Source organism: Chelonia mydas, chromosome 26, assembly GCF_015237465.2.
Source record: "Chelonia mydas isolate rCheMyd1 chromosome 26, rCheMyd1.pri.v2, whole genome shotgun sequence".
NCBI lineage: Eukaryota > Metazoa > Chordata > Testudines > Cheloniidae > Chelonia > Chelonia mydas.
This window is the reverse complement of record NC_057859.1, coordinates 12,449,730-12,474,617: the sequence shown is the minus strand read 5'-3', so window position 1 is coordinate 12,474,617 and position 24,888 is coordinate 12,449,730. Positions and strand designations below refer to the sequence as shown.

Genomic DNA, 24,888 nt, shown 5'->3' with positions numbered 1-24,888 from the left:
GAGAATAAACCAAAATACTTATTAATACATTGAGCAATTCTCGTGTGCAGGCAAATGCAATTAGTCACATGGCACTGCTTAGGAGCGCCACTACAATTCTGGGGAAAGTTAAAGTGCTCTATAAAATATACAGAGCAACGCATCACAGAGCAGTGGAGGGTAACAAAAATGATTAGGGGACTGGAACACATCAGTTATGAGGAGAGGCTGAGGGAACTGGGGATGTTTAGTCTACGGAAGAGAAGAATGAGGGGGGATTTGATAGCTGCTTTCAACTACCTGAAAGGGGGTTCCAAAGAGGATGGATCTAGACTGTTCTCAGTGGTAGCAGATGACAGAACAAGGAGTAATGGTCTCAAGTTGCAGTGGGGGAGATTTAGGTTGGATATTAGGAAAAACTTTTTCACGAGGAGGGTGATGAAACACTGGAATGCGTTACCTAAGGAGGTGGTGGAATCTCCTTCCTTAGAAGTTTTTAAGGTCAGGCTTGACAAAGCCCTGGCTGGGATGATTTAATTGGGGATCGGTCCTGCTTTGAGCAGGGGGTTGGACTAGATGACCTCCTGAGGTCCCTTCCAACCCTGATATTCTATGATTCTATAATCATAGTCACCCGTAAGAACTTGGCTCAGAATTCGTAGTATTCAACGTATTTCCTACAGTAAGTATAAGGATAACTGTAAATAGAAGTAACAATATCCCTTTATCCAATGGCAAAATTGGCAAGTTGTTAAGGGTGACCACTTTCATGACATTAAACTTCAGTGGAATTAAACCAGATAAGAACCATGTCTCTTAATAATGAGGCATTCAGTGCTTGTCTGGTGCCCAGATATGAAAATATTTTCAAAAAGTGCCGAGTGATTTTTGGATTCCCCAACTTGAGACCGCTAAAAAGGGCCTGATTTTTGGAAAGTGCTCAGCTCCCGCCTGTGAATGTCAGACTTCTTTAAGGTGTCTCAAGTTGGGCACCCACAAGCTGGGGCACCCAGGATTACTCACAACTTCTGAAAGTCATGACCATTGTTCGTATCTTGGCTAGTGTAAAATACACACCAATATAAAAGTAACTATCTGTTCCACGGTCTTGGATTCTCTACTTATTCTAACTTGTGAGGGTAGACAAGCCCTAAACTGGTGCAACTTTTCTAAGGGCTTGTCTACACTCGAAAGTTAACTAGGACTAAGGTAGGGTGTGAATTTAAAGTCTAATAGCTACTCCTGAATAACCCGTGCGTAGTCAAACCCTTGCTCTGGTGCATGTCCCAGGTGGTTGGGAGCTCCTGAAGCCCCAGCACACAGTTTCACTGGTTTAACTGAAAGTGTGATTTTAAATTGAGTTAAACCGCTGTGGAGGGGCTTTTTTCAGTTTAAACCAGGCTCTTCAATTTCAATTAAGTCAGCTAGGAACAGCTTTAAATTCAACTGAAATAAACTGCTCTTAAATGGAAATAAGCGTGTCCACACAGAGGTCTGCGCTGGCTTAAATAAGCCAGTGCAAGTAGGCGCACAGAGAGGCCTCACATTCAATGGTGAGGTACACGCTTTATAAGTGCTTGACGGATTATGCCTGCACTGCACACACAGGGGAGATTAAACCAACCCAGGGTGCACTGCTGTGGATTCTTCGCCTGCAGTCTGTTCTTTGGTGGTTTATAATATCCTGCTTGGGCACATGAAGGGGATGTCGCCAGGCCATTGCAACTCGAAGGAAGAGACACACAGTTCCCATTCCGCTCCTTCCCCAAAGCCGAGCATTAATTCCATGCCGTGATTTAATTCATTTGGTTGGCAAGTCATATAACTAAAAAGTTGATTTCTAAAGAGATCGCTGTAGGCTTTGATAGCATCCCTGGAAGAAGACTGAGTGACTGATTTAACTGGTGGATCCCCATGTGTCCCACTTCCTTTCTTTCTGGGCTAAGAAAGGATCCAGAGGGCTCGGCTACTCCCTACTTGAATATACATAAAACAAAACTACTTACCACAGAAACGTTAGTGTTGTTTGGTGCGAGCGGAGCTGAAGCATTGAACAATGTTGTATTCACTGCAGAAAAGGGGTTTGTTATTAAGGTTTTATATATATGAAAACAAATAGTCAAGTTCAACCCAGCATGGAAATCCTGTTTAAGCCTAGCGGACCCTGCTGGCTCGAACCAGTAACCGCCCTTCCATTCCCAGGAGAGAGCAAAAAACTCTGTGTTCAGTTCCCAGCAAGGGTTACCTAGCGGCGCACACAGCTATGGGCCATTTAGACAGTTCTGTCTACACGGAAGGGAAAGAATGTAATGAAGTCCAGGATAAGCACATTATTACAGACCTGTTGGGAAGGGAGGGGGACGGGATCCAGGAGTGAAACCCAGCACGAAGGGCAGAACACAGATTTTGGGAGCTAGAGTGTAAACCCTGGTTCTAACTCCAGCAGCGACTTCTCCCTGATTAATACGGTGTGTGGCCTTCCATTTAGACCAGAAAATAACCCCCGAGGGCTGCATTAGCAACTTGCCAGGAGCCTGAGAGATGCACTTAATTGTAAGAACATCTATTGTATCTTCCTTCAGTTATCCGAGGAGGGGCAGCCCATGGAGACAACAGGTCACGTGACCTCCGACTCAGCTCCCAGGCATCTTGGGATTTGTGGTGTCAATGGGCTTCCCCTCCACTTTAAATGACCACATTCGGTCCATGGACCACATTCGGCTGCTAGCTAGACCACAGTCAGAAGCACTGCCTCCCAGCCTAAAGAAAAGAGTGGCCATATAAATACACAGAACCCGTTTTGGTTTTTTGGTAGCTTCCAGGGATATATACCAATGGGAGCCCCCCCGAATCAAATCAAGCCATGCCCCCTGCCACCCTCTTCCAGCTTGCTGAATGTCCCCTCAGTTGTTCATTGTGTTCTCTGCCATTATAACATATACAGTTGTGCTTACCACCAATTCAGAGAACGCATGACGCAGATGCGGTTCCTTCTTCAAAGCCTTCGCTTTTCTGTATGTGGTATGGGGCAGGGAATCATAGTTTGAAAGGTAAGATGTCCATCTGAAAGAATTGCCATTCCTGGGGGAGGGGGCGCTGGAGAGAACCCAATGTCTCTTTCTCCTGGAGCAGGTCTTACCCTCATTCTTAGAGGGTCACTCCTTCTGTAAGAACTTTGTGGCGTTTGGAGAGATCCACTGGGGCCACCTTTTTAGAAACAAGCTGGGGAAAAAGAAACCCTTCTCTCTCCAGAAGCTGCTTTTGCTCAACAGGTCACCTCTCACCTAGGGTGAATCTCTTCCGTTGCCATCCTGGACTCTCGCTGCAAGAAAGAGGCTTCCCCTCTCTAACCCCACCCAGCCCTTTTAAAGGAGAAAATGGATGGCGAGAGAATGCACTCTCTCACACTTGGAAACCTGAATGGAGAAAAACCAAACCACAGCACTAAGGATGGTACTTAAAGTACTTCTCTGGAGCCTTTTCCTGGAGGATTTTAAAGGGCTTAACTAAGTGGCAACATTCTTGGTATGTCGGTATTATTCCACCCATTGTACAGATGGGGAAACTGAAGCACAGAGAGATTAAGTGACTTTCCAAAGGAGGCAGAATGACTCAGAGGTAGGAACTGAACACGAGCTGTGAATTTCTGTTGTAAGCGACATCCACTGCCTGCTTAAAGAATACCCTGCAGAAGGATGAATTTACCCTATGCATAATTTACATGGGTTTTGAACCTAATTTTCCCACTGCTGCAGATGAACTTGTTAAAGTCATGAGGTTTCTTTTGGCAGGCATGGATTCATCATGGGAGCTGTAGTCTCCATGTGCCGCCCAATCCAGGTAACAATTCTTCATCTATGTTAAAGGTTGTTATAAAGAGGGCAGTGATCAGTTGTTCTCCATGACCACTGCAGGCAGAATGAAGAGTAATGGGCTTAATCTGCCGCAAGGGAGATTTAGATTAGATATTAGGAAAAACTGTTTAACTATAAGGAGAGTTAGCCACTGGAATAGGCTTCCAAGGGAGGTCATGGAATCCCCATCAGTGGAGGTCTTTAAGAACTGGTTAGACAGACACCTGTCAGGGATGGTCGAAAGTTGACTTGGTCCTGCCTCAGCTCAAGGGACTGCACCAGATGACCTCTTGAGGTCCCTTCCAGCCCAACATTTCTATAATTCTGAAGGTGGCAAACACATAACATCTAATGTCCTGCCTCAAGATACTGTCATTCCTTTCCCCGATGAACTACACAGGATAATTAATGAAGGAGAAGTGATTGCTGGGTTAGAATCAGAGCCCTTGGTGCTACCAAAACAATACTCCACCACCAGAGAAAAAGGAAGGGAAAACTGAACTAATGTGACTTTTGGTTCGATTAACTCCAGACTTTACAATGTTAAAGGTTTCTTTCGATAACCTTTAGCTTTTCCAGAACCAGACATATTTGCAATTTCTACTGCTTTAAATTGTTCATTGCCCATCTTAAAGAATACTGTAGCATTGGCTGTATTTTTCTGAGAAGGCCCATAAAAGTGCTTTACACAAATGGATATATTGGACTCGAGATAAAAGTAGGAAACATTAAAAAAATAAAAATAAAACAAAAGGGTAAGAGTATCAAATATTAAATAATTTTAATATTTATAAAGCGATACTCACTTGAGATTGAAAGCAGCCAAATAGATGTGTGCAGCAGAGACAAATATGGTACAAATCAGTTACAATAGTCAAAAATCAGAACTAACAAAAATAAATAAAAGGACCAAAAGGAGATTAACACGCTCTCAATATCTGGAAGAGTGAAATGTCCAAATCGGAGACCACTTTATTAGATGCCCAGAGCAACCCGGGTGAAAGATCAAGTCTAAATGTTGCTGCTGTTGGGAGGAGATTGAGGGTTTACAGCGTAGAAAAACTTCTAGAGGAGAAGGGGGTTTCCATGTGGACTTGGGGGTTTGCGTGTAACAAAGGAGATACGTGTGGTTTTGATTTGCTCAGCTCAGATTTAAGTCACTTAAAATACATTTTATTTTTAAATTAACTCAGTGATGGTAAAAAGATGCCAGCTTGACAGCTCTGGAGACTGAAATCCTTTGTCCACAGAACAGATACTGCATGGATGAAAAGAAGGTTAGCTGTCCACACAGACTTGGCCAACATGCCTCAAACTCTGTCCTGAAGGGACTGCTTCTAGGTGTGAGAGTAATTCAGTCTCCGTGGGCTAGATCGTGTTGTTTAGACACAGTCCAAAGGCAGAAAGTGCCCTGTGACTCCCACGAGCTTCTGTATAGTTCACCTGTCACTACACCCCGATATGGGTTTGGGTTCAAAGGAAGCTATTACTACAGGAGACCATCCTGCTGAAAAGATGATGATGATGAAGCCAAAAAGAAACATTCTTTTGTGCTAATGTCCTCAGAAATCAGACGAGTTGATTTAGTTCCCTCTAGTTCAAACCTGGATCCCAGATGGTGTTCACAGGAAACACATGTGAAATGTGTGGGTTTCAGAGCAGTTTGCGGGAACCCACTAACCCACCATTACAACTGGTTGTAATAGATGGGCCATCTCAGAAGTCAAATGAGCCATGGAGACTATGCTAGCAAATCATCCCTAGAGATGAAGGACCTGATTCTGTTCTCACACTGATTTTAAACCAATGTAACTCCATGCTTGGAGTTTTTCCCAGTCAGAACTGAGTGATGTCTCCGGGATTGCACGGGGCAAGCCTGCACGGCCACACCTGTCCTTTGGCTCACTAGTGGATTTCAGCTTCCACGGCTGTTGCCTCTGTCTACTGATGCCTTCCATTTGGGTATTGCTCAGCAATGTACGGAAAAGAAAGTGTTAGCAAATTTGTGCAGAAAGTTGCGTGTATATGCAACATTTAATCAAACTGGAAAAGTTCACCATTGTTTTGGGAATATTTTTGTGGTAACTTTGCACACATGATAGTCCATTTCTTTTTTGAAACGGTCCTTTTCTCCCTCTGCATTGCACCAGACAGAGACAGGGCCCTCTCTTCAGATTTCTCTTTTTTATATTTAATGCTTCACAAGGTCACCCAGACTGTGCCCAGGGAGGGCAAGCACTTTTTCAGACCCTGCTATTGCTAACAGGCTAGCAGACCTGTGGCCACTGAGTGGGAAGTGCTGTTTCAGAAAAGACGACTCAAAGGGTCAAATTCTGCTCTCTGGGAGGGCCTGATCCTGCACCACCGCAGGCTTCTACAGCATCAGGTCCTTACATCAGTTGAAATGAGAATCACTCCACTGAAGTCTCTGGAGTGACTCCAGATATGCAGTGACTTCACCAAGAACAGAATTTGATCCTCTGGCAGCAAGAAATTGCAGCCTCTCTAGTCAGAGTTTTAAAATGTGGGAAGATTTAAGAAAAGTGATTAAAAATAGACCTGGAAAAGAAAAAAGTTAGAATTTCTAAGCCAGTTTAAGAGGCTTGATTTTCCTGCCAAACAAATAGGCAACATTTTTGCAAAGACAGACGATTTTTCAATCTCAGGAATGACTCAATTTTCACTGCAAAAAAGAGCTAAATAAACGAACCGTTTATGCAGACTGAAATTTAAGAGGCACTTTCAAGATTAAATTAATATATTAAAAAAAATCTTGTGATATGTGATTAAAACTGGAATATAAAAAATGAATTTACTTTTCATTATTCACGAATTTTATTTGCATGGATTCAACTCAGTTTAGACTCAGTGAAACTAGACTGCTCAGTTTCAGTGTATTTATGTTAAGTTTCACTTTCTGTCTTATTTGCACTAGGATGATGATTTATGTTTGAGTTTCTAAAACTGTAGGATGATGAAGGAGTACTTGTGGCACCTTAGAGACTAACCAATTTATTTGAGCATAAGCTTTCTTTAAAAATGAGGGGGAAGGGGTCAATGCAAATTCCTCCTGTTTTCCTTGAAATGTAAGTGTCCTGAAAATCTTTCTAGTCATATTAGTTGTGGTTCTTTCAAACAAAATCCAAACTTTTGCTTTAAAATATTTGACAGTTTCTCCAAACAGGAAGGGAATTCACTGAGATATGCATGAAAGAGCTGGTTGGAAAATGAAGGGCAGAAAATTCCGACTTTTCATTAAAAAAACCCCTGATTTCCCCCCAGTTTTTGGCAACTGAAAACGAATAAAATTTTGGCCAAAAAATTTGAAAAAAGTGTGTTTGTTAAGACTTTAGTTTTCCAATGAGAAACTGAAATTTTTCAAGAAACATAGGCACTTTTTGGTAAAATGTTCATTTTTGGTCAAAAAAATCCAGTTTTCCATTAGACAAAAATTCAGATGGAGAATTTTCCAGCCAGCCCAAATGGATGATTCTGAAGGGAAGAAACTGGAAATGGTATGTGACCTAGAGGTTGCACGAAGTGTAGTAGCTAGCAGGACTTGGAATTGGCAGTAAAAATACATAGGAGCCAGTAGCCCAAACCAGGTAGTATGTTATTCCTAAATCAACAAAAGGACAGAGACTTGCAAGGGGGCTGGTTGCCTTCTCTAGCTTCCTCTGTCTCTCCGTCTGCATTCCATATGGTTGTGTCACGTACTCAGTGTTCTGCCGGAGAATTACTGGCAGACACCAGCAGGCAACGTTTGACATGCATCTTTCAGGATGGCACTGTACATATCCCTGAGGTGACCTCACCAATTGCATGTTAACAGGAACATGTTTCCAATCAGATTAAACTGTAAATTCCAAGTCAGAGAAAATATTTTGTTTGTTTTTCAGAAAGAAAAGAGCTGCTGTTTTCTGTCCCCATTTAGAGAAAGTGAAGGTACGTGTCAGCAAGGTAGCTAACGGAAATTGCCCGTAGGCCAAGTTCCCACTCTGCTGCAAACAGGACATGCACACCCCAGACCTGGTCCAAACTTACCTCCTCCACTTCCTGGAGTCCGTCTTTACTGTTATCTTATAACAACCAAACATAAATCTCTTAAGCTTTCTGTAGGGTTGTTCCCTATAGTTTTTACCCTAGAGGACCACACACTGTCTCAGGCCCTAGTTCTTTTTGCCCCTCTAATACTGTAAGTGGGAACTAACAGGATCCCATCTGCCAGTAGGAGTTGTCAGAAACAGTTCTGCATCTTAATGCACCTGCAGATCCCCGCATTCCTGTGCGCGTTCCCAGAACTGCCATTGGATTACCGCTCTACTCGGCCTTTAATATATATTGTGGAAATTTCCCTTGCCCTCTCTCACTAGCTGCCTTGATTACCTGATGTATCATGTACACCATGGAGAAACATAGCTCCAGTGATCCCCGTGCACCAAGTATATTACCCTTGAAGTGCCAATGCTTCATTAGGTAAACTGAGTAATGTGCCCATGCACACACAGCGCTTCTGTGGCAGAGCTAAGGATAGGACCCAAAAGTCCTAGCTCCGAGTTCCCTGCTCTAATAAATTTGTTAGTCTCTAAGGTGCCACAAGTCCTCCTGTTCTTTCTGCTCTAACCACTACACCAAGCTCCAATACCAACACTGCAATGGCAGACTGGTACTTCAAAGCACACTGCTGCATTGTACCACTGAAAAAAGGATACACGTGAATCAAGTGAGAACAGAATACCACTGATTACTGCCTGGCAAGGAGACAATCCAGCGGGTTTCTGCAGAACTGGACTGAATGCAATTGTGTACTGGACCAGGAATTTTTCAATTTCCTCTGAAGCATCTAGTAAAGGATGCTAGAGATAGGATATTAGAGACCTGGGTTGATGGACAATTGTTCTGTTTGGTATATGGGCATTCTTATATTCCTACAAAAAAGAGGAAGAATGCTTATGCTGACAGCAGGTCTTTCTGAAAGGTTACTTGCTACTGATGCAGGAAAAAACACTTCAACAAACCAATATTTAAACACGAGCAAAGCCAGCTAAATGCTTCAGTGGCAGCATTTACTGCTCAGCAGATTTAATATTCGGATCAGACCCGTTTACCAGCTTTGGCCAAGACATTTTAGAACACACTGTAGGAAACAAGCCTGCACTGGCTGAGGATATGGAAATCAAAGTCAGTAGTTTCTATGATTTTACAAGAGTAAAGATGGCAAAGGACCAAACAAACCAAACTGTGCACAAATGTTCAGTGATGCACTTCACTGCGGACAGATTTCGAGATGGGATATTACTTTTTTCTACAGTCAGCACAAAGGTGCAAACTGAAGTTTCAGCAAGACGATTTGGCAGGATGACCATAGGGCCTTAACCACAAAGCAAAACAGCCACTGCAATGCAGAGCAGGGTGCTGTCAACACGAGAAAACACAATAATGACACCACTGAAGAATTCCAAGAGTCCATGAACTTTTTCTTGTCTTCGCTGAGGGCTTGTCTCCACTACCGCTTAAGTCGATGTCAGTTATGTCGCTCAGGCATGTGAAAAAGCCTCTGAGCGACGTAAGTCGACTTATAGCGGTGTCCACGCCGCGCTAGGTCAGCGAGAGACACTCTCCTGCAGACATGGCTTCCCCCTCTCATGGAGGTGGAGTAATGCTGCTGACAGGAGAGAGCTCTCCTGTTTCCACGGTGCATCTTTGCCAGATGTGCTCCAGTGGGCCGAAGTAATGCGGTAATATAGGCTAGCCCTGAATGAACCGATGGGAAAAAAAACATAGAGATGCTTCCAGACCAGAACAACCCGGGAAGAACTTGCAGCAGTCAGTAGCATGTTTCTGCCTGCTTAGCTTGAAAGGAAACAAATATAGTCCCTAAGACTCTCCAGATATGGGGAATGTGAGTGGAGAGTCCTATATGGATTTAAGCCTCTATCAAGCATTCTAGCTGAATTCAGCAGAACACTTAAAGATGTGCTTAACTTTAAACATCTGCATAGTTTCATTGACGACTTCAGTCAGGCTACTTCTGTGCTTAACTTTAAGTGCATCTTAAGACTTTCACTAGATCATGCCCAAGTGCTCAGCCCTTGCAGGGTCAAGCCCTTAGTTTGGAGCTGAATGGCTGCAAGATTGTTATAATTATTGTCAATTAACATGTCAACACACTGACACTCTTCATAAGAGGAAAAAGAAAACACACATAAAGCTGGTGGCACAGTCCACAGTTTCACAAGTGAAATCGTGACATCACGGTACAGCCTGATTACTCTCGTTACAGTGTGAATGGTAACACCCATTGTTTCGTGCTCTCTGTGTATATAAAATCTCCCCATTGTATTTTCCACTGCACGCATCCAATGAAGTGAGCTGTAGCTCACGAAAGCTTATGCTCAAATAAATTTGTTTGTCTCTAAGGTGCCACAAGTCCTCCTTTTCTTTTTGCAGATACAGACTAACACGGCTGCTACTCTGAAACCTCACAACCCAGTGTCCTCATGTCAGGATGATATGTCAACAAGTGACCTAAAAAGCTTGCTAAAAAATAGTGATGCGGACAGCACCAACGTGTATATACCCGGAAGCTTCGCAGATCTAGCTAGAGTACAGCTAGTCCAGAGGTACACCTACAGGACCTGCAAATCACACCGCAGGCTGCCGTGTAGACATACCTGCTGTGTCACAATGAGACGATGCAATATGATCTGCCTAGGTATCCGTAACTGTGCTCATCACCACGGTATCTGAGCTGGAGGTGACATTACACACAATGTTGTGGTTGGTTAGTAGCACAAATGCCCATCGTTGATGGCCACGAGTCAAGAAAAGAAACCAAAAAAAGTGACGCATGTTACTTCCAGCACATCAGTTAAGCAGCTAACGTGTAATGAAGTGCAATCAGACAGATGTCTATGGAGGTTATTTTGCAGGCCAGTACTTATTTCTACATTTCTGTTTCCAGAGCGTGTGAGATGTTGTCGTACCTTTCTACCTTCTCCTTCCATAGCGATTTTAAAATCTCCAAGAGCATTTTTCTCCCCTTAAATAAATCAGCAATTCTGAGGGAAAACATTTCCTGATACCATGACAATAAATGACTCTGTTCCCTTCTGAGTGCTACAAGTACTTTTACACTACTCAGTGTGAATCTGAATTCTGGATAATTTGGAAATTAACTTCCAAGAGCAAATATGAATATTGAGTATGAAATAAAAACAAAAAGCTGTTTGGTTGGTTTTGGTGTGATATAAATGAGCCTAAATTACAGCCTTCTTCAATACAGCCATTGGCAGAGAACGGGTACATCTTGGCTCTGGAAAAAGTTTGTTTTCCTCTCACCCAATGTCGTTTTCCTTGAATTGCCCTATCCCTTTGTATCTTTGCGGTGGTAGAAATCAGCGCAGTACCATACGTAGCTGTTAAAAATCAGAACAAAACACCCCACCCCCAACTCCTACACAGATGCATTTCTAGAAAAGGACCAAGGGGTGAACCAGTCAAAAGGGTTGTGGAAACCTAGTGAATATCCCACGGAAGTCCTGTCACTGAACACACTTACAACTGGAGATGATAAAACCATTCAAGAATATACTCTCGGGAACAATCCAGCATTGTCTGGAAATTGGATCTAACAAGTCTTCTCCATCTCTGATTCCTATGGTTTTACATCTGGCCATCTACAGAGGAAGTATTTTGCTGCACTATCTCAGTGACCGGGGATGGGCTGGCCTGCCAAGGAGATGACGATTTTGTTTAAAATCTGTTTTTGCTCCATTTTGGGAGCACTGCTATAGGGAACCAGAGGTACTGTGCCCACAGGTACACTGGCACAGCCATCATAACCTCTCTATCGTGGGGGTGTGAAACTCGTATCCAGGAATGTCCTTTGAAAGTGCAGCTGGCCAAGATTTAATAATCATATTGTCAGGAGATCTCAAAGCACTTTACATAGCTGGTCAGTATCATTCCCCACCCCCACACACTTTACAGATGGGGAAACTGAGGCACAGAGACTTGCCCAAGGTCACCCAGCAGGCCAGTGACAGAACTGGGAAGAGAATCTAGGTCTCCCAAGTTCCAGCCCAGTGTTCTAACAACAAGGAGCACTGCTTCCATTTAAAACAAGCTGCTGGAGTAAATCACCAAATGAAGCTCATGCAGCAAAGGCTACCCGCCCCTCCACAATTTGCAAGGACCAATCAGGAAGCTGTGCAACATTCTTTCTCAAGAACTGGACCTCAGCATGACCGCTGCGTGGTTCAAACAACTGGCAATTTCACAGTGAAATTCTCAACAGGGAATAGGACTTGTACTCACCTGGGTCAGGAGCAAAGCACTCGCATTTGTACATGGTCACGTAGTCTGGTTTGAAGTCTGCATTGATAGGGTAATACTTAAAGGCTCCGATCATCTTCTTGATAGCATCATAGATGAATATAAAGCTGATGAGGGTGGAGAACCCCTCCTCAGTGAAGCGCGTGATGTACTTTATAATGAAGCTGGCGTCTGTAGCCACCAGGATAAGGCACTGCAGGGCAGAATGTAAGCCGATCCACAGGCGGAACTCCACGTAGTCTATGCTGTTGCCTCTGGAATTGTGCACAACAGAAGGTCAGAACAAAACGACAGCTCTGCTCAGGAAAGAGAGATACGGGATCTGAGGGCTCATGGAAAGTGTCACCGTATCTGATCTCCAGTGAAAGGAAGAGCCCCCCCCCATAGGGGTCCTTTCACCCCAATAATAATGGCCACCCTCCTGGAAAAAGAAATCAGAGTCTGTGTACTTATATGGCCTCCATTTCCATCCTTATCTATTCTTGCAACACCCCTGTGAAATAGGGCAGTGCTGGTATCCCCAGCTCAGAGGGGGAACTGAAGCACAGAGACTATATGACCTGCCCAAGGTCACACGAATAGTCTGTGGCAGAGCTGGGAATTGAACGTAGGCCTCCAAAGTCCCAGTCTAGTGCCCTAACCACTGCCCCATCCTTCCTCTCTAACTCTGAGGTACAGGGATGGGGATGGACTCAAAGGCGCAATAGAAGAACCCCAGTAGGGGACACCAAGCAGAGAACCCCAGACAGGGTCTCTGCTCCAAGAAGAGATCAAAAGAGTCATCCACAGGACAGGTGTGGCACAAGTTTCCTCACTCTACCCTGCCAACGTTCCCCTAACCAGCACAGCAGCTGCCACTGACAAGGGTCAGAGGTAGCTCAGTCTCCATGGCCCATCCAGTCTTCGGCCACTAGGCTGAGACGGCCAATGACTGGGCGGATTGCTGATGCCCTGCCCCAGTAAGCAAACCCACTGGGGGAGCTCCCCCAGCATCCGCCGAAGAGAGAACTGTGGAGAAGTTAGGGAGAAGATGGGGGAAGCTCCCTCTGCTCAAAGCAGAGGAGCAGCAGCTGTGTTCCCTTCCCCACTCGCTCTGCTAGTGGTCTCCTGAGCACCTGCTTCAAAACTGTTCTCACTGGGAGACCCGCAGAGCTGTAGAGTAGGCTCTCTCGGCTTCTCTCTGGTAGACCCACCTGGAGTGCTGCCCACAGCCATAATGACATGGCTAGAGGGACGGTATGTAGGCCTCAACCATGACTCTGAACCTGCCCTGCTCTTGTGCCCCACTCCCCACTTTGGCATTACCGCTGTGAGGGCCGCGATTCTGAGTGAGCTCCACCTACTTGCTGAAGTCGAAGAGTAGCTTTTCGAAGATGAGGATGGGCCCTGTGCTGCTCAGGATAATGAGCGGCTGCCCGGCAAAGAAGCAGAACAGGGAGCCGGCCATCGCCGTGCCGAGGAAGCTCTCCATGACCCCCTTTGGGAAGAGAAACAACGTGGGGAGAAGGTCAGACACGTGCACTGGGTTGCACCAGAGGAGTCGTGCCGAGGGGAGGTCTAATCACAGAGCGTGGCTGCAGAACACACTCACGGCAGTTCTCCTGCACTTTCTTCCTGGCCTGCGTCTCATTGGAATCAGGCAGCGCAAGAATCCCCGCTCCGTCCCTCAAGACCCGTGTCAGCGGTTTGGGGCGGATACTAAGCTGAATGGGCGTTGGTGAATTACCGCACTGAGCACAGGTGCCGTGCGACATACAGGCAGGAAAAACGCTAGGAGAAGCAGCGATTTCATTACAGACTCGTCGCACTGTGAGGTATCTGTGGGGCTCAGACGTGGCAGTTTGAGGGATTGCAGACTCCAAGACTCCCCCTCAGGCTGAGTGACGGTTATGTCCAAGTCTTAGCTAGGAACGGCTTTTCATACCAAGGACCGCAGTCCTGCCCTGTGCCATGGAGGTGCACCAGTGGGGGGTGGAGTGGGGTGGAAATCTCTCACAGCAACAGGGCAGGGATATTTACCTACCACATTAGGGAGGAGAACTGGCTGCAGCTCCACAGGAACCTGGCCTGCTGCATATGGGTTATAGCCCGCTGCTGTGAATCCTGCTATCTGCCCCATGTGTTATCAAGGGGCAGGAGCTGCAATGTCTCACCATGCAGCACAGCTAAGGTACGTGCCAACAAAAGCCACCCTGCAAACATTGGGGCATCTGCGGCCAAACTTTCTGGCTGGGGTCCAGCTCTAATAATCCTTCGGAGAAGGAGAACTCCCTGGGCAGCTCTTTGGTTTACCTGGTAGTTGTCTGTAGCATCACCAAGCAGCCCCCCAAATGTTATGGCATTTGTGATGCAGCCCAGGTAAATGAAGAGGATGGCGGAGATAGACTGGATATGAAAGCCTTCGTAGAAATCACTGGGGAACCAGGGCAGTTTCCTCTTGATATCCAAATACAGGCCGCCGCAAAACCTGGGGGAGACACGCAGAAGGGTCCCAGGTGTGGCAATCCCATGAGCTCTCAGTGGAACTAGGCAATTTAGGATTATTATTTGCATTGTCGTAGTGCCTGGGCTCGGGACCCCACTGCACTAGGCATTGTATAAATGCATAACAAGGACGCGGCCCCGTCCCGAAGAGTTCACGAGGGTGTGCAATAGCAGGGGGTGACTGCAGTTTATGCAGCCCTACTTGAGGCTAATTTTAATCAAACTTTAGTGGGCTAGCCTCACAAGTAAATACCCACAGTTCCAGGCGGGCTTGGAGTACTGGGGACTGGAGCAGGTTTTGCTGCAGCTCTCTTGTTCCAGCTGCTGTGCCAGCTAGATTAAAGCTCGCTCAGCTTTGGCTACACAAGCTGCAAACACACCCTGTGATTGCAATGCAGACATACTTTAAGCATGAGAGAAGAGGTGAGTGCAACAAACGGATGAGGAGGGCACAAGCAACCAACGAGCCCCGTGTCATCCGTACGCATCAGGGATTGCGTTCTGGGGCACGGATGTTTCTGTGGCAAGCGCCGACCCCAAGGCGGAATCTAGTCTGACACTTGCTCTGACTTTTCCTGGCAGCATTTAGCCAGGAGACTAGGTCAAGCAAATTTTGCTTCTTGGCGTTCAGCTGCAAGCATAAGCAATTGTGCACGCATGTGAGACGTTGGGTGGGCAACTCCCCATTTTGCACACTCAAAGGCACTTTTGCACCAACACCCATCAGTGCTGGCCTTCACCTTTGTAAGGATCTGTGTAAATCAAAGCATGACTGAGGCCTCATGGACATGTGGGGGGAAGGGCAGTTTGGGAGGGGAGGACTAGAACCATTATCACTGGGGGTGTTGGGGAGTGTGCTGGGAGGGGGGCAGAGGTGCTTGTATCCGGGGATGGGGTGGGGAATGTCATTTATCCTTGAAGGGGAAAGGAAGATGCGAGGCCAGAAGGTGGAGGAGGTTGTAGGAGAGGGCATATTGCCCCGAAGCACAGGACCCAGGCTGGCACTGTCCGGCGCTCTCGTTGGTGCACTGCGCAAGGTTTCGGGGGCCGAGGCTTTGCTTACCTGCCCGTCCAGACAAGCTCTTCTCCAACTTCATGCACTGCTGGCATTTCTCCATCCTCGCTGCCACCCCCTCCACCGCCGCCGCCCCCTCCTGCCGCTCCTCCTGCGGTGCCGTTCATCTGCCCTGCTTCGTTCAGCGAGAACACGGATTTCCTGAGAGAGACACTGGGGGCCATGACGGGAACAACAGCATCTCCCCTCTCCCCAGGAAGGGCTCAAAGCACTTCGCAACCAGCAGGAGTTTAGCCTCCCTGCACCCCGAGGGGTTGGTCATTCCTGATACCCCTTTGTAGATGGGGATAATTGAGGCACATGGAGGTGAAGCAACTTCTCCAAGGTCACATGGAGAATCAGGACTTCCAGGAGTCTTGATTCCCAAGAGCCCGGCTGTACACACAGGGCCTCCCTTTAGCACAGTTGTGTCTGGGGCAGCATTTTGATTTTTGGTTGGATTTGCCTTTAGGATAATCTAGTAATAATAAGTAAACACACCTAGCTCTCCTAGAGCATGTTTTATCTCATCTCAAAGCACTGCACAGTATCATCTCCATGTTACAGATGGGGAAACTGAGGCACAGCAACTTGGCCAAGCTCACCCAGCACACCCGTGGCAGAGCCAGAAATAGACCCCAGACCCCCCCACTCCAGTGCTCTGGACACTAGACCACACTGGAGGGCTCTGCCCGTTTATTGCAGAGTGAAGTACAGAACGACCTGAATCTGTGATTGCGGGTGAGGCAGACAGATTCTTGCACAACCTGGTCTAGTCTACACAAAAGCCAAGGGTTGTGTGGGAGCCTTGAGTTTTATACCAGCTAGCACATGCCTGTTATTTCCTTTAATGGTATAGATCATTAGCCTATTGTTATTTTTCCATTCACATGGAACCTTCACAAGCCTCACAGTCACCTTAGAGGATTATAGAGGATACTTATAGAAATTGCTTCGATTGACCCACAAGCAGCCATTGTAACACTGCCAGGCACATTGCAACAACTGCCAGAGGTGAGGAATGGTGCAACACAAGAGGTGAGGAATGGTGCATACTGAAGAATCACAAAGCCCACATTTGGATTTCCTTGAGAAAACCATTTTAAAAAAAATATGAAACATCAAAAAACGCTTTCCATGAGGGACAGAGGTGTAACCCAGCCCCCAGCATTCTCTTCACTAACACCCGACACACTGCTCTTGTGCAAAACCTGGCCACAGGGCCACCCAGGAGGTGCAGTTAGAAAATTAGTTCCACTCTCCACCCACCTTCTCTGTTCCTGGAGTTTTTCCTACCAATAGGAGAGAAAAACTCACACATACTCCAGTTTAGGTCATGTGCACACACTGCGAGATAATCGACCTTTAGTTACTGGATTAATGCATCATGAAAAACGGAGCATACTGTAGCCAGGAGTGGGATATATTTCAGTAAGATGTCATTGGGATCTAGCATTTCTCTTGCCCCAAAAAGCAACTCTCCACAGCCTGAGATTGTCCTGTAAATCTTGAGAAAGTTGGTGTTTTTCTCCTTAAAGTGCCAGCTGCTGGAGGCAGGGGATGAGCTAGCTTTTACTTTAAAAAGTAAGTTTCCAGAGAAACCGGTTGCAGAGAAAAACTTGAAAATGTGACCTCTAAGGGTGGCATCTGCACAGCGAGCAGCGGCCCGTGGCAGCAAGCCTCCGAGTGCGCGTCTACAGATTCATGGGGCTCCTGCTAAGGTGCTAAAAAGAGCTATGCACCCTCTGTAGGCTTCGGAGCCTGATCTCTAGCCCGAGACCAAATCTCTGCATGGCTATTTTTAGCACTCTAGCACGAGCCTGGATCTGTAGACGCGCGCTCGGAGGCTTGCTGCCACGGGCCGCTGCTCGCTGTGCAGATGCCACCCTAAAAGGCTCAAAACCCGGAAGGCAAATAAAAACGCTTGAGTTTGGCAACACTGAAAAGTGCCATGGAATCTTTCTATGTTATGCCACAGTAAGGGAGCATGTCGCAATCTTTAGCGTATTTTGTCCTTGCAAAATGAGGTCCTCCATGCAGCAAAAGCGCTGGAATGTTGTTCCAGAGCGTTCTGGCCCTGGCACAAGAGATGGATGGATCCCTGCATAATCTGTACCCCCCAGTTTAGAGGGTTACATGCCCACAGATTACTTTAGCATCTGAATGCAATGCTTGTATCTTGGCTTGAAAGAAGAGATGGTACTTAAGTAACTTTGCATTGAGTCACAGAAAATATTATACAAGGCAGATTCCTTAAAGATTCCTCATAATAGCTACATTTACATTTGTCTAAAAAGGGATAGTGCCGAGTTCCTAAACACAGAGGCTGAATGGTAGTAATGGCCAGGCTAATACAAATTCTGCTAATGAATTGCCGCATTTCATCCATTTCATTGGCTGTGTTACCCAAAATTCAGCTCAGCTTCAGCTCATTGAGTCTGATGCTGCTCCCCTGGTTGTGCTGGTTTTACATCAGTGTAATTCCATGGACTTGATTTACACCACTGTAACTATGAACAGAATCAAGTTCATTATGCTGCTAATAATAATACTTAGCTCTTATTTAGTGCTTTTTAATCCATAGATTTCAAAGTGCTTTACAAAGGGGACATTATCCCCATTTTATAGATGGGAAAATTGAGGCACAGGGAGTTGCCTATGGTTACCCAGTAGCAGAGCCAGGAATAGAACCCTGGTCTCCTGAGTCCCAGTCCAGTGCACTATCAACTGCACTGCAATTAACACCACCTACCTCTTCTCAGCGGAAGGTATTTTTTTGGGTGGCTCTATTCTAATGTTTGGATCCCACTCCCCTGGTGGGAGGACAATGACTTCATCCAGAAACTCATCTATTCCTGCAATCAGGTCATCTCGGTCCCTGGCCTTGTAGGCCACATCACTGAAAAGCTGGGAATACACAGAGCAGACAAACGGTTTAGGCAAACTGTTAGTTAGGCAGTGGGAGAGAGGGAAGAACCAATTCTGCTAGAAGAAGGGTTAGGCTTCATCTAAAATGCTTTCTAGATCAGAGAGATTTTGGACCACGGATTGTGGCTCGCTCATTGCTAGTGTGAACATCTGTGCTTGTGAACAATATCTGAATGAATCTGTGCTGCACACTGGAATGTCACACATTCGCTGGGATAGAACTCAGACCCTCCTGCTCTAAAAGCCCAGTTCCCTGTCATCTGAATGAAAGAAGAATCTTCGCTAAGTGTTGGCAATATGGAACCTATGACACACAGCTGAATGGATTCTATCCAAGGGAGGACAGCAGTGGATGGGCATGTGTACACCCCCCCCCACCCCCCCCCGCCCCAATATTTTAACTTTATTCCTATGGGCAGATCCCTCAGCTGCTGTATCTCCATTGACTTCCATGGAATTGCACAGATTTTTACAGCACCTGCCAAACTGGTCTTACGGTTTTCATTCTGGTCCTGGAGCTCTGATGGGACACCTCATTTCACCTCTGGGAAATCCCGTAAATGTACGGACTGCCTGGACGTAGCGTACGTGAAGAGAATGCTACAGGAGCAGGGCTCTGCCGTCAGATTTACTTACATCATCGACCATTAGGGTAGCGATAGCTCGGCCGATTTCATTGTAGGATTTTGCCTTTCCTGAAGGACCCAGGAGAATAAAAAGGAACCTGGTAAAAGAACAGAACTCATGAGCTAATGGCCATCTTTGCACTGTGTGGTTTAAATTACAACTCTTGACAGTATGCAGGATCTGGTCTAAAGGTATTTGGTAACCATTCCAATAGGAGCAGTGGTGGCAAACAATCAATCTAACTTATTTCAAGATGGAGCTTGATAAAGTTACGATCAGGGTTATATGACAAGGTTACCTGCAATAGCAGGGGACTGGGCTCAATGGCCCAAGACAGAATCATAGAAGATTAGGGTTGGAAGGACCTCAGGAGGTCATCTAGTCCAACCCCCCTGCTCAAAGCAGGACCAACCCCAACTAAATCATCCCAGCCAGGGCTTTGTCAAGCCTGACCTTAACCTCAAAGGAAGCAGATTCCACCACCTGCCTAGGTAACGCACTCCAGTGTTTCACCACCCTCCTAGTGAAAAAGTTTTTCCTAATATCCAATGTAAACTTCCCCCACTGCAACTTGAGACCATTACTACTTGTTCTATCATCTGGTACCACTGACAACAGTCTAGATCCATCCTCTTTGGAACCACCTTTCAGGTAGTTGAAAGCAGCTATCAAATCCCCCCTCACTCTTCTCTTCTGCAGACTAAATAATCCCAGGTCCCTCAGCCTCTCCTCATAAGTCATGTGCTCCAGCCCCCTAATCATTTTTGTTGCCCTCCACTGGACGCTTTCCAATTTTTCCACATCCTTCTTGTAGTGTGGGGCCCCAAACTGGACACAGTACTCCAGAAGAGGCCTCACCAGTGTTGAATAGAGGGGAATGATTATGTCCCTCGATCTGCTGGCGATGCTCCTACTTATACAGCCCAAAATGCCGTTAGCCTTCTTGGCAACAAGGGCACACTGTTGACTCATATCCAGCTTGTCGTCCACCGTAACCCCTAGGTCCTTTTCTGCAGAACTGCTGCCTAGCCACTCGGTCCCTAGTCTGTAGCGGTGCCTGGGATTCTTCCATCCTAAGTGCAGGACTTTGCATTTGTCCTTGTTGAACCTCATCAGATTTCTTTCAGTCCAAACCTCTAATTAGTCTAGCTCCCTCTGTATCCTATCCCTATCCTCCAGCGTATCTACCACTCCTCCCAGTAAAGACGTCCCTTCCAATCCTGGGCTCCTATGTAAGCAGTTTAGCTGCTCAAGAAATGCAGGATTAGGCCCTTTGATTTTCACCAGTTGGGTCTCTCGGATACGGCTTCCTCCAGCTCCCACTGCAACCCCAGGGAGTCTCTCCATCAAGTTCAATGGGAGCTTTAGTTTGTGTGTCAACCCACACTAACGCAGCATGTCCCCTTCTAATGGCTAGAAAGCACAGAACACGTAATGAGCCTGCTACTGACTTAGAGTTAATGGATCTGGCCCTTTATTACAAGCAAGAGAGGCTTGTAGACCCAGAGGGCCCAGGTTCAATCCCACAGATAATGTAACCAGGGTTGTGGGTCTCCTCCCACAAGGGTCTCCTCCCCTTCAAATAGTGGCCGGTCACTGGGATGTGTGACCTGAAATGTAGGAAACCTTTAATACCCGTAAGTACCAGAAATCCTGTTCTCATGAGAATCCCAGCACCATTTTGCAGACTCAAGCAGGAGGGCTGGAACAATTTGTGTAGTGGGGGTGCTGAGAGCCATTGAACCAAACTGTAAACCCCGGATAGGATGGAAACCACGTCAAGCCAGGGGGTGCTGCAGCACCCCCAGTTCCAGCACCTGTGGACTCAAGGCAGTTTGAAGATGCAAGCTATTCGAACAGGAACAACTCAGTGTTTCTGATCACTGTCCAAAAGGTGAGCTTTTCAAAAGCTCTCAGAGCAGGCCAAACTTTGCTGCTACCGACAACGACGTTAAAACTCCCATTGACTTTAACAGGAGCAGAGTTAGGCCACCGTGGAGAGTTTTTGAATATCTTGCCTCAAAGCATTCTACTATTGTTGCTCTACGTAGCCCCGGCAAATCCTGGCAACGCAAGCCAGATCCTAAGGATGTCTACAGTTCATGGCAGGGATGGTGCATGGGGCTAAATATTTGCCTTGGCCTTCGTTTCATTTGGCGCTTTTGGAAATATTTTTTTACAAGTCTCAAGGAGGCACTTCTGGACCCCCCAAAATGTGATCTGCTCTTCTGATGGTATATCAGTCCCTGAATGGTGAAAATACCATAAGGAGACCAGACCTTGTGCTACTCTTACTATCTTAGGTCCTTATCTGGCCCCCCGTTACTCTCGTCTCTGAGTGCCTCATGACCTTTAATGCATCCGATGAAGTGAGCTGTAGCTCACGAAAGCTTATGCTCAAATAAATTGGTTAGTCTCTAAGGTGCCACAAGTACTCCTTTTCTTTTTGCGAATACAGACTAACATGGCTGCTACTCTGAAACATGACCTTTAATGAGATTTATCCTCACAACACTGCTGAGAGGGAGGAAAGTATTTTTATCTCAACTTTACAGATGAGATCTACAACCCAGGTAAGGCAAGTGATGTGCCCAAGGTCACACAGGAAATAGGGGATAGAGCAGGGAACTGAAATCCAGGTCACTCAAGTCCTAAGCTAGTGCCCAACCAGTGGGCAATGCTTCCTCTCTGGCTCCACCAAACAGGCCCCTGGGTTAAAATTAAAAAAGAAACTGATTAAAGTACTTAAATATTTAGAATAATATCTAATAAAATACTAAATATTGTATCAAATATACTAATATAAACATGTGGTTTTATGCGGGTTCCTCCAGGACCCAAGTGCCAAGCCCTACTTTTCCAAAGAGGCATTTAAACGCCCTATAACAGGGGTGGGCAAACTTTTTGGCCCGAGGCCCACATCTCGGTATGGAAATTGTGTGGTGGGCCACAAATGCTCACAAAATTGGGGGTTGCGGTGTGGGAGGGGGTGAGGGCTTCGGCTGGGGGTGGGGAGTTGGGGGTGAAGGAGGGTGCTCCGGGTTGGGACCAATGAGTTCATGGGGTGGGAGGGGGATTAGGGCTGGGGCAGGGGGTTGGGGCACAGGAGCGGGTCGGGGTGCAGGCTCCGGGCAGTGTTTACCTCAAGCAGCTCCCGGAAGCAGCAACATGTCCTCCCTCAGCTCCTATGCAGAGGTGCAGCCAGGAGGCTCTGCGTGCTGCCCTGTCCGCAGGTGCCATCCCTGCAGCTCCCACTGGCCACAGTTGCCAGCCAATGGGAGCTGCGGGGGCAGTGTGCAGAGCCCCCAGCTGCCCCTATGCGTAGGAGGCGGAGGGGGGACATGCCGCTGCTTCCGGGAGCCACGCGGAGACCTGGCATGCATGGAGCAGGGCAAGCCCCAGACCCCGCTCCCCGGCTGGAGCAGGGCAAGCCCTGGACCCCGCTCCCCGGCTGGAACTCGAGGGCCGGATTAAAACATCTGAAAGGCCAGATGCAGCCCCCGGGCCATAGTTTGCCCACCTTGCCCAATAATATATCTGATGCAATATTGGCAGACATACTTAGAATCATAGAATAATAGAATATCAGGGTTGGGAGGGACCCCAGAAGGTCATCTAGTCCAACCCCCTGCTCGAAGCAGGACCAATTCCCAGTTAAATCATCCCAGCCAGGGCTTTGTCAAGTTCCTGAGTTCCTCTCTACTGAGGGTGCCTAATTGCAAATCCATGTTGATCATCAGAACCAACAATTAGATAATTGGAAGAAATGATTTTGCGAATAAACAAGCTATATAATCAGCTGCCTTGAAAATCTGAAGTGAAGCGCAGTTTGGAATATTAGTAGTGAGTGAAATTCACCCCTGTTCTGTGGGCCAGCACAAGGCTATGTGCCACATAAACCTTCCTCTGAGCGAGAGCTTAGAGTTCAGAGACGTGCATCTCCATCTTTTTGGGCACTGATGTATGGAGGTGAGTTGGGGTGGACCAAGGGACCTGCAGAATATTCTATGCCCCAGACCCAGAAATCTGCAGACCACTAGTTAAAGAGTGTAAGCAGCATTTACGTGGTGCATGAACTTTGCACTGCCCCCTTTCATCCACTGTGCCCTTTTCATTTGTAAATATCAAAGTACTTAAGGTCAGTATCATTATACCCATTCTATACATGGAGAAACTAAGGCACAGAGCAGGAAAGGGGATTCATACACCGAGTCAGTCGCAGAGCTGGGAACTGAACCCAGGAGTCCTGATTCCCAAATTAGCCATCAAACGCTGCAAGAAAATATAGGTTAATAAAAGCTCTATTCTCTCTCCAGTCCATGTAGGACCTGGCTGCCCCACTATCATTAGTGAAAGTTACATGGGCCATTTGAACAGTGCATTAGACTTTAGGAATCCGTAACCTCCTGAGACAAGGGAAGAAAATGTTGTCCCAGCTAACATGGAAGGTAACATGCTATATTGCTAGAGATGCGCAATGTTTTTTGGCTGAAAATTGTGTGTCGAAAAATGCAGATTTGGCAACACAAACATTTTGCAAATTCATGTCAGTTTTGTTGAATTGTTTGTTTGGGGGACCGCCCCCCCAAAATTCTAAAAAACCCACCAAAATACTAAAAAGTCTTCTCTCCGTTTGAAATGACTGTTTGCTTTGAAATTTCCTCCAATTCTATTTCAAATGTTGAAATGGTTTGAAAAACACTAGCAATCAAAATAAAATGTTTTGTTTCAGGTCAAATGAAACATGTTTGACCCAAAACTATTTTAAATTTTACTTTTTACTTTCTGGTTTGCTGACATTTTTTTTAAACATGGTTCATTTTGGGTTGACCTGCAACGATTTTTTTTAACCTTGATTTTTCAAAACAGCTAGCGAATCCAAAAGTCCGTTATTCACACAGCTCTAATTAGACCTCTTAGGAATCTGTAGCTGTCCAGAGACGGAGGAAGAAAAATATTGTCCCACCTAATCTGGAAGGCAAGGTGTGCTATACTGCATCAGGTTTACATGAGAGTTTACAGCTGAAGCCCCAGTTCTGAACCACCAATACCTTTCTTCAGTTCTTGCAAAAGCACATTTTGTTTGTTTAAACAGCTGCGCACCTAGTGGGGACGGGAACTTCCGTCACCCCGCCTAGCATGGTGGACTGTATGAGCCTCACGAATGCCACAAATGGCTTATCCAGGAAGTCCACCTCTCCCACCAGGACATTGGAGGCTTCTGCATCTTTGGGGATCTTCTTTATGAATTTATTTTTTAGCTGTTGGGAGAAAAAGAAAGAGTTCAATGATGGGTCAGATCTTCCTTTACTTTACTTTTTTTAAAAAAAAAAAAAAAACACCATGACAACCTATTTCTGCTTGACATTTAGGATGCTAAAAACTGCTGAGCTCCTGCTGTGAAATTGGAGTTTTTCCTTTCCTCTAAGCATATAGTCGCACTTGGGTACGAGTTACTAAGTTAAGGCAAACCAAAACTGTGAAGTCAATGCACTGAATTAAAGCATTTTAAACCCACATTGGCGTGGATGCTTCTCAATCAGGAGTAAAGTGGCCTTGGTTTTCTGTAACTTAATCCTCCTTAGCAAATTTCACATCCTATACAGCACCGTGACAAGGTATGTC

At 46.2% G+C, this 24,888-nt stretch overlaps 1 protein-coding gene across 3 annotated transcripts in view; it reads right to left on the bottom strand.

The window, feature by feature from the left end:
• SLC4A5 (solute carrier family 4 member 5) overlaps positions 1-24,888 on the bottom strand; it is a 123,670-nt gene that overhangs the window by 29,773 nt on the left and 69,009 nt on the right. For all 3 annotated transcript variants that reach the window (XM_043536244.1, XM_043536246.1, XM_043536247.1), the window contains 8 exons: positions 24,367-24,524; positions 19,273-19,360; positions 18,461-18,615; positions 15,718-15,870; positions 14,463-14,637; positions 13,514-13,647; positions 12,153-12,424; positions 1,986-2,047 (listed from right to left, as the gene is read on the bottom strand). In XM_043536244.1, the coding sequence (XP_043392179.1) occupies positions 1,986-2,047; positions 12,153-12,424; positions 13,514-13,647; positions 14,463-14,637; positions 15,718-15,870; positions 18,461-18,615; positions 19,273-19,360; positions 24,367-24,524 (1,197 nt within the window). The remainder of the gene's footprint in view (positions 1-1,985; positions 2,048-12,152; positions 12,425-13,513; positions 13,648-14,462; positions 14,638-15,717; positions 15,871-18,460; positions 18,616-19,272; positions 19,361-24,366; positions 24,525-24,888) is intronic.